Here is a 10,000-nt window from a genome sequence, read left to right on the forward strand (position 1 = left end):
CACGCTAACGCTAAGCTCTGTTGAGCTAACAGCACTGCATTTAAGACTAAAACACACCAATAATATCACAGTGTTTAAAACCCTCACAAACACCTCAATCTTATTATAGGCGTGACTAGATACATGCATCTTCTGATAAATGGATGAATTGTCATCCTGGAGGGCAGGTATGGGGATACTGTACTGCATTAAAGTCTGCCTTGCTGCGAAGGACAGCGTGAGAGAAAACGACAAATACCTGGAAGACAAATATATTTATAAAATCAGAACAACAAGAACACAAAAACAAAACATCCTATGAGTGGTCCTCTACACGATTTAGATCAGATATGAGGACACCCACCCACACCCAGATCCAGAATCAACCACTGTGGGCATTTACGGAAAGATTTGAAAATGGTTACGTTAAAATCACGTCGAACGTTACAGATAAAAGTGTTCAGACACGTCACGTCTGAGGTCCTGTGAGTCGTGCAGATTTTCCTAGAACACGTCCTCCCTCAGAGGACCGAGAAGGGCTCAGCGTCTACAGTACTGGACACATGCTGGTCCGTCTCTACAAATCGTTTTTTTTGTCCGTCCGCTCACACAGTGAACAAGCGCGAGGCCGAGTCGCGAGACGCAGAGAGAGCCTCGGACGGGGCCCAGGAGGGAGATGGTGGCGGGTGGGGGTACGGGGGGATGGGTGGGGTGTTGCGTGGAGGACTGTGTGATGTCATATGTAGGTGACGGCACCTTTGCTACTCTTCTCCATGGTGATGTCCACGTAGGAGCTGGGCACGTAGCCCTCCTCGCCAGTCTGCTTCCGCGCGCGCGTCCAGCCGTCGCCCTTGTCCTCCTCGATCACGTACAGCACCTCGTCCTCCCGCATCACCAGCGTACCCTCGTTCTGACCTGCTCAGAGAGAGAGAGAGAGACAGGAACATAGCACAGAATGAGAGACAGGAACAGAGAGAGAGAGAGAGACAGGAACATAGTACAGAATGAGAGACAGGAACAGAGAGAGAGAGACAGGAACAGAGAGAGAGACAGGAACATAGCACAGAATGAGAGACAGGAGCAGAGAGAGAGAGAGACAGGAACAGAGAGAGAGACAGGAACATAGCACAGAATGAGAGACAGGAACAGAGAGAGAGAGAGACAGGAACAGAGAGAGAGACAGGAACATAGCACAGGAAAGTTAACAAGTTTGCATCCCTGGACAATAATTGAAGAGACATTTTTGTTTGTTGTATCTGTGAGTGTGTGTGTGTGTGTGTACATGCATGAAAGACCGTGTGTGTTGGTTGATGTGTAAGTGATATGTGTGTGTGAAAGCCTGTGTGGGTGTATGAAGCAGTAAGTGTTTACCATCAAATGCATAGAGTGCTTTGCAGTGGCCAATGGCGGGGAGGGGGTCGTCGTCATCGAACTCGTCATCAAACTCGTGGGGGTCTGGCTGGGGGGGGCTGCGGTGCTCCTGGCTGGGGTCGTCTGTGTAACTCCCCTCAGGGCTAAAACACACACACACACACACACACACACACACACACACACACAACTTGTATATTTAATGCTGTCAACACAGCTCAAACAGCAGCTGGCCCTCTGACCCCTGGTGAAGATAGCTCAGTTCTAGGCTGTGTTAGGGTCACCCTAGCCCCTGACCCTGGGGTAGATCTCCAGCTCCATCAGCTACTACATGTCTGCTCAAAAACTATGGCGTCAAATAGAATGATGGACATTCTTATCCCACTGTGACTTCAATTCAGGTTGACACAAACTCAGTGCAGAAGCAGTATACAGTAATTCTATGCATACTCTGGATGGATCCTAACTCCTGCTTGAGGACCTCATCATGTCATGTTTCCCAAGATGCTTTAGTCCAACTTATCTGACGCAATACATCAATGCAACTCCATTAACTGAATACTGACCTGATTTAGCTGATAAATGCCATTATATTACATTACATTACCTTTCAAACCAAGGCTGGAGCATCAGGAAGAGATCAAGTTAAGTACTTAAGCTGAAGTACCATGGCTCCCTTAAGGCTAGGGCTGGCAGGCTCCTCTCTAGGATACTCCTCTGTTACAGGGTATTGTTTGTATCCGCATGGTTAAACACACTCATACCAAACACAACCCACTGTGAGGGTCAGCACTGGATGGCTTGGAGCAAAGGGAGTCAGATACTAATACTGATCTTAGTTAGGTATGGAGCCATGCGTGTGTGTGTGTGAGTGTGTGAGTTTGGCTTAGAGCAAAGATACTAATACTGATCTTAGTTAGGTATGGAGCCATGCGTGTGTGTGTGAGTGTGAGTTTGGCTTAGAGCAAAGATACTAATACTGATCTTAGTTAGGTATGGAGCCATGCGTGTGTGTGTGTGAGTGTGTGAGTTTGGCTTAGAGCAAAGATACTAATACTGATCTTAGTTAGGTATGGAGCCATGCGTGTGTGTGTGAGTGTGAGTGTGTGAGTTTGGCTTAGAGCAAAGATACTAATACTGATCTTAGTTAGGTATGGAGCCATGCGTGTGTGTGTGAGTGTGAGTGTGTGAGTTTGGCTTAGACAAAGGGAGTCAGAGACTAATACTGATCTTAGTTAGGTATGGAGCCATGCGTGTGTGTGTGAGTGTGAGTTTTGGCTAAGTCAGATACTAGATTCTGTCCTAATACTGATCTTAGTTAGGTATGAAGCCATGCGTGTCATAGTTTCCTGTGGTGAGACTGAAGCCATGTGAAATGCAGAGTGTGTGTGTGTGTGTGTGTGTGTTCTCTCATACCTCTCTCTGCCGGGAGGTGCGTGATGGTTCACATCTGCGCTGGAGCGACGGTCACTGCGGGAGCTCGGTTTTCCCTCCACCTCCGACAACCAGCTCTGCGTGTGTGTGTGTGTGTGTGTGTGTGTGTGTGTGTTTGTTGTGTATGTGTGTGTGTGTGTGTGTGCGCGTGTAGACAAACAAGGAAAAACACAAGAGAAAAAATCCCACATTATGCCATGACTAACACTTTGGCTCCATCCAACCTCCTGCTCCGTCTTGACTCACTCAGGCTGTGACACAGGAATTCTGCTCTCTTGAGCCGCACGTCACAGAAACACCACTAGGTGGTGCTGGTGAGCAGCTCTCTAAAGCATTGCTATTTATTTGTCCAGATGTGTGTGTGTTTGTGTGTGTGTGTGTGTGTGTGTGTGTGTGTGTTCCAGGAAGAATTTCCTTATAAGAGCAGGACTAGGGGAGACGTCACTGGGGAGCATTACCTCATTTTTGTGGATCTCAGAGCGCAGTCGCTCCATGGTGCACATGGTCTCGGAGATCTTGGGCTGCAGGCTGCTAGGGTCGCCCATCTGAGGGTTCTTCTCATACACATCCTTCATCTTGTTTAGAGCATCTCTGTGAAACACACACACACACACACACACACACACACACACACACACACACACACACACACACACACACACACACACAACGTGAGAACACACACACACGCAGACTTGAGTGCACACAAACACATTTTGATTATATTAGGCGCTTGCCCACACACAGATGCACAGTCAAACAGGGTACACAAGAGGATAGTTATCATTCCTGTATCATGTGGCACCCTGCAGGCCTCATCAACCTTTGGTCCCCCCCCCCACACACACACACACACACACACACACACACACACACACACACACACACACACAGGCATTCTGCAGGCCTCCTCTACCTTTGGTCCATTTCCTTTTGGAGTTCTTTGTTGAGTGTGTGTGTGTGTGTGTGTGTGTGTGTGTGTGTGTGTGTGTGTGTGTGTGTGTGTGTGTTCTCTCCTGCAGGCTTCATCTACCTTTGGTCCATTTCCTTTTGGAGTTCTTTGTTGAGCTCCTCGACCCTCTGCTGCAGCTTCTTCCTCCTCTGCTCAGGGGGCAGGTGACTGAGGTCCTCCAGCGTTGGAGCCTGCAGAGAGAACACACACACACACACACACACACACACACACACACACACACACACACACACACACACACACACACACACACACACACACACACACACACACACACACACACACACGTGTAAGCACTGAGCAATGCTAGCTATGAGCGTTGAGCTCATACCCCCTAAACGTGGCAAGAGAAGACACACAAACACACACACACACACACACACACACACACACACATGTGAGCACTGAGCAATGCTAGCTATGAGCGGTGAGCTCATACCTCCTAAACGTGGCAAGAGAAGACACACACACACACACACACACACACAAACACACGCACGCACTTGTAGCTACAGATGTCTTTCCCAAAGTCTGGAAAGTGACATAACCATGGGATGAGTCCAGAAATAAACACTGGAATGTGTGTTAGGTCATTAGGACACATTTAGTAAAGACAATAAATAAACGTTGGGCTGTCAATCAAACCAGACTGTGGGTGGGACTAATTGAGAGGGAATTCAGCACGTTGGCAACAGACGTCCTCTCATCCAACAGGGTGAAGGGCATCGCTATAGCACAGTGGAGTGGGACACATACACACACACACACACACACTGCTCTGAGACTGGCTTCCCTCCATCTAACACACTCACAGCTAAGGCACCACAAACGACACACTACTCACCAGCTTTAATGACCACTGCCGAGTGTGTGTGTGTGTGTGTGTGTGTGTGTGTGTTCGTGGAAGCAAACAAAAAGAGACAAACATAAAACGTTTAATCCAAAGTCATTAACAACTCTTCTCTCTCTCTCACACACACACACACACACACACACACACACACACACACACACTACAGAACACTACTGTCAGCACCTGAGAGTCACCTGTCAGGCTCAGGGCTAAGGTCAGGTCACATGATGCTGCAGTAGCTCTCTACGAGGCACACACGGAGGAGACGGTGACAAGGGAGAGAACCACAGCAGCAGATAACTCAGTATCAACAACACCACTCCAGCATTCACACACACTCACACACACACACGCATGCAAGCACAGGCACACCCATACACGCACAAGAGTACGCACACACGCGCGCTTACACATATGTGCTTACGCACACACACACAACAGCCCCAACACACACACACACACACACACACACGCACCACCATTGTTTTAAAGCTTCCACCCCAGCAAACAGAAGCAGCAAAACACTGCAGAGCTGCAGCCCTGAGTTGCTGTCTCGAAGAAGAAGAAGAAGAAGAAGAAGAAGAAGAAGAAGAAGAAGAAGAAGAAGAAGAAGAAGAAGAAGAAGAAGAAGAAGAAGAAGAAGAAGAAGAAGAAGAAGAAGAAGAAGAAGAAGAAGAAGAAGAAGAAGAAGAAGAAGAAGAAGAAGAAGAAGAAGAAGAAGAAGAAGAAGAAGAAGAAGAAGAAGAAGAAGAAGAAGAAGAAGAAGAAGATCTGGACCGGATCTGGTCCTGAGTGAGGCGCAGTGTGATGAGGATGGGGACGGCACGCTCTTACTCCTCTCCTCACACACACACACACACACACACACACACACACACGTGTAACGGCGTGCTCTTCCTCCTCTTCTCTCACACACACACACACACACACACACGTGTGACGGCATGCTCTTACTCCTCTCCTCACACACACACACACACACACACACACACACACGTGTGACGGCATGCTCTTACTCCTCTCCTCAGGCTCCTGAGAGAGGGCACCCTGGGGACCCGTGGCCTGAGCAGCCTCATGTCGGAGAGGCACTGAGCCAGGCGCTCCGTGTTCCCCCGCGGGGCCTGGAAGGGTCTGGGGGGGCAGGAGGGCCGCGGAGGGGGGGGGAAGGAGGGGGGGAGCTGGGACAACAGAAACAACAAGGGCGGGTCAAGGAGCAATCACCGCTTCTCCACCGCCCCACCCGCTCACTCGCTCGCTCGCACGTCAGACAAATAAAGGGTCAAATAACGTTGTGTGCTACGCCGGTTTACAAAGCACTCTCCGATGTTGCATAAGGAGGCCGGGACCAACAACGCTGTAATGCACAAGATCCACTTCCTCGTCATATCAGGGGGGAAACTCAATCAACCATGAGAAACAAACAAGCGTAGAGTCACAAACCCAGCAGGTTAGTGCTAGGGATCTTCTATGTCATTCATTAACAGAAGTCACGAGCAGTGGCAGCTATAGTCGGTCAAAGTACTATGGTTTGTGTGTGTTACGTTTCTGAACTAATACTCTGTGAATCCTGCGTTGGGGTTCTGTAAGACAAAAAACAACTGTCAAACCCTAGCTGACAGGAGACATGACTGTGTTGAACCCTTATGCGTAAGACAGGAGAAGGCTCACCTTGGGCTTTTTACCAAAGAGCCAGAGCTTGTTCTTGGCTTTGCTCATTGAGTGTTTTGGGTCGGGTTTGGTGCCCTCATTTTTGGGCGTGCCGATGGTGCTGTCCGACCCGGTGCGGTAGATGTTTTGGCTAAAGTCCTCGAAGGGGAAGTCGCCTGGGGGCTCGAAGCCAGACTTAAAGGATTCCACCACAATAATCGAATCCTGAAACAACAAAACCAGACCAGGATCAGAACAACAGAGAGAAACCATTATGAGGGATTCAGACGTTCATTTCAAATAAACTAGCATGGCTAATACAGGCTGTGGAGAGGCCTTTGAGGAAGAGTTAGGAGAGGTATCAGGTGAGCAGCCCCCACGGACTCACAGAGCTCATAAAACCAACAGATGAAACGGAAGACTGCACTTCACCCTAGACTCGTCCCTTTGACTTGATATGTTGTTGTTTTCGTTTGTTATTGTTTGTTTTTTGTTTGTTTTGGTTAGCAGCAACATGTACATGTACAATACGACCTGATCTGACTAGAAGAAAACTCATCCAAGTGTACATGTACAATACAACCTTTCTTTTAGTCAGAGCAGGTCATGTACACGTTGTACACGTTGCTGCTTACCAAAACAAACAAACAAACAAACAAACAAACAATAACAAACAAAAACAACAACATATCAAGTCAAAGGCCTTAACAAGACTCATTGGAACACAGGTGTGGTCTGTGCAGCAGTGGAGTGTTTGGTAACTGAGGTCAGGCAGACGCAGTGTGCAGGGGTCAGGAGAGGACGAGGCGCTCTTTAGGAGCACCTGGGGAGGTGTCTGGCTGAAGGAGGGTGAAGGAGCAGCTGTACTGGCTCTTGTGGAGGAACACATCACGTGTACGGTGGGTGGGGTCACTGTTCTTTCTACATGCTGCAGCAGTCCTGCATCACTAGGCTTAACTAACAGTCCTGCATCACTAGGCTTAACTAACAGTCCTGCATCACTAGGCTTAACTAACAGCAGTCCTGCATCACTAGGCTTAACTAACAGTCCTGCATCACTAGGCTTAACAAACAGCAGTCCTGCATCACTAGGCTTAACTAACAGTCCTGCATCACTAGGCTTAACTAACAGCCTGCATCACTAGGCTTAACTAACAGTCCTGCATCACTAGGCTTAACTAACAGTCCTGCATCACTAGGCTTAACAAACAGCAGTCCTGCATCACTAGGCTTAACTAACAGCAGTCCTGCATCACTAGGCTTAACTAACAGTCCTGCATCACTAGGCTTAACTAACAGCAGTCCTGCATCACTAGGCTTAACTAACAGCAGTCCTGCATCACTAGGCTTAACTAACAGCAGTCCTGCATCACTAGGCTTAACTAACAGTCCTGCATCACTAGGCTTGACTAACAGCCTTCATCACTAGGCTTAACTAACAGCAGTCCTGCATCACTAGGCTTAACTAACAGTCCTGCATCACTAGGCTTAACTAACAGCAGTCCTGCATCACTAGGCTTAACTAACAGCAGTCCTGCATCACTAGGCTTGACTAACAGTCCTGCATCACTAGGCTTGACTAACAGCCTTCATCACTAGGCTTAACTAGCAGTCCTGCATCACTAGGCTTAACTAACAGCCTGCATCACTAGGCTTAACTAACAGTCCTGCATGACTAGGCTTAACTAGCAGTCCTGCATCACTAGGCTTAACTAACAGTCCTGCATCACTAGGCTTAACTAACAGCAGCCCTGCATCACTAGGCTTAACTAACAGTCCTGCATCACTAGGCTTAACTAACAGTTCTGCATCACTAGGCTTAACTAACAGTCTGCATCACTAGGCTTAACTAACAGCAGTCCTGCATCACTAGGCTTAACTAACAGCAGTCCTGCATCACTAGGCTAAACTAACAGCAGTCCTGCATCACTAGGCTTAACTAACAGCAGTCCTGCATCACTAGGCTTAACTAACAGTCTGCATCACTAGGCTTAACTAACAGCAGTCCTGCATCACTAGGCTTAACTAACAGCAGTCCTGCATCACTAGGCTAAACTAACAGCAGTCCTGCATCACTAGGCTTAACTAACAACAGTCCTGCATCACTAGGCTTAACTAACAGTCCTGCATCACTAGGCTTAACTAACAGTCCTGCATCACTAGGCTTAACTAACAGTCCTGCATCACTAGGCTTAACTAACAGCCTGCATCACTAGGCTTAACTAACAGCAGTCCTGCATCACTAGGCTTAACTAACAGCCTGCATCACTAGGCTTAACTAACAGCAGTCCTGCATCACTAGGCTTAACTAACAGTCCTGCATCACTAGGCTTAACTAACAGTCCTACATCACTAGGCTTAACTAACAGTCTGCATCACTAGGCTTAACTAACAGCCTGCATCACTAGGCTTAACTAACAGTCTGCATCACTAGGCTTAACTAACAGCCTTCATCACTAGGCTTAACTAGCAGCCTGACAGGAGCTCAGAAGCATTTAGAAACTGCCATGAAGCCTGGATAATCATGTTATGTCTAGCATATTACACACGTAAAGACAAAAACACAAGTCCTACTCCGGTCAAAACATGTTAGGTTTAGTACAATCTGTTTGAAATCAGTTGGCTCGCAACACAATGCAAGACTCTCCCTGCACACACGGCAAGAAAAGTCTGCCCCCGAATTTTCCCACATCCCTTCCTTCCCTCAACAACCCCCCCCCCTTCCTCTCGTCCACAGCCTCCCCCCCCCCCACTCACCTTCCTCTCGTCCACAGCCTTGCCGGCCGTCACCATACCCTCCAGGCACTTGGAGATGATGGGGATGACGCGCCGCTCCACCTCGGCAAAGCTCCGGTACGTCTCACCCAACTTCACCGTCCGTCGCTCGTCCATGGCCTGCAGGTTCTGTAGGGAGAGGTCAGAGGGCACACGCATCATCTGGGTCAGAGGTCAGAGGGCACATGCATCATCAGGGTCAGAGGTCAGAGGGCACACGCATCATTAGGGTCAGAGGTCAGATGGCACACGCATCATCAGGATCAGAGGTCAGAGGGCACATGCATCATCAGGGTCAGAGGTCAGAGGGCACATGCATCATCAGGGTCAGAGGGCACACGCATCATCAGGGTCAGAGGTCAGAGGGCACATGCATCATCAGGGTCAGAGGGCACACGCATCATCAGGGTCAGAGGTCAGAGGGCACACGCATCATCAGGGTCAGAGGGCACACGTCTCATCAGGGGATATCATCGCACTACAGATGCATCACTCGCTCTGAGAAAACACCTCAGAAAGGTACGGACTCCAGGTTTTCACTTTTTAAAAGGGCAAAGTTGCATAAGGCGATGACAGCGTGCGGTTCATAGGTGTAGATGTAGACGCCTCATTTGTTCTTAACGTCGAAATATCTTGGGGGGCACTGTGGCGCAAGCCGACCACATTCGGGCTTGATGCCCATGGAGGACACGGGTTCAAATCGGCCCGATGTCATTTCTCCTGTCCAGTCCACGCCTCTTCTCCCTCTCATTTCCTGTCCCACTCTTAACTGCACTATCAATTAAAGGCAAAAAAGCCCAAAAATAAATCTTAAAGGAATCTCAAGGAATCATGGCTTTAATTGGTAAGAGCTGGGCCTGTGTAGGATGGTGCAAGAGGATCACTTCTCACCGTGCTGTGGACGCATCATTAGCTCTGAGACAGTAAAGACGCCCAGTCTCTGCTCAGAGTCCACTATGTTGATGCCT

The 10,000-nt window shown here is 48.7% G+C and overlaps 1 protein-coding gene across 2 annotated transcripts in view; it reads right to left on the reverse strand.

Annotated features, from left to right (window-relative positions):
- Nucleotides 1-10,000, reverse strand: part of fnbp1l (formin binding protein 1-like) — a gene marked incomplete at its 3' end in the record, with an annotated part of 53,571 nt that overhangs the window by 611 nt on the left and 42,960 nt on the right. The window contains exons 8-14 of one of the 2 annotated variants that reach the window (XM_080834913.1): nucleotides 9,015-9,161; nucleotides 6,279-6,482; nucleotides 3,818-3,927; nucleotides 3,243-3,375; nucleotides 2,767-2,861; nucleotides 1,351-1,493; nucleotides 736-894 (exon numbers count right to left, since the gene is read on the reverse strand). In XM_080834913.1, the coding sequence (XP_080691039.1) occupies nucleotides 736-894; nucleotides 1,351-1,493; nucleotides 2,767-2,861; nucleotides 3,243-3,375; nucleotides 3,818-3,927; nucleotides 6,279-6,482; nucleotides 9,015-9,161 (991 nt within the window). Of the gene's footprint in view, nucleotides 1-715; nucleotides 895-1,350; nucleotides 1,494-2,766; nucleotides 2,862-3,242; nucleotides 3,376-3,817; nucleotides 3,928-6,278; nucleotides 6,483-9,014; nucleotides 9,162-10,000 lie in introns of those variants that run through there. The other variant, XM_080834914.1, reaches the window with a different exon arrangement.

This window comes from Sprattus sprattus, assembly GCF_963457725.1.
Source record: "Sprattus sprattus genome assembly, chromosome: 3".
In the NCBI taxonomy this organism is placed as follows: domain Eukaryota; kingdom Metazoa; phylum Chordata; class Actinopteri; order Clupeiformes; family Clupeidae; genus Sprattus; species Sprattus sprattus.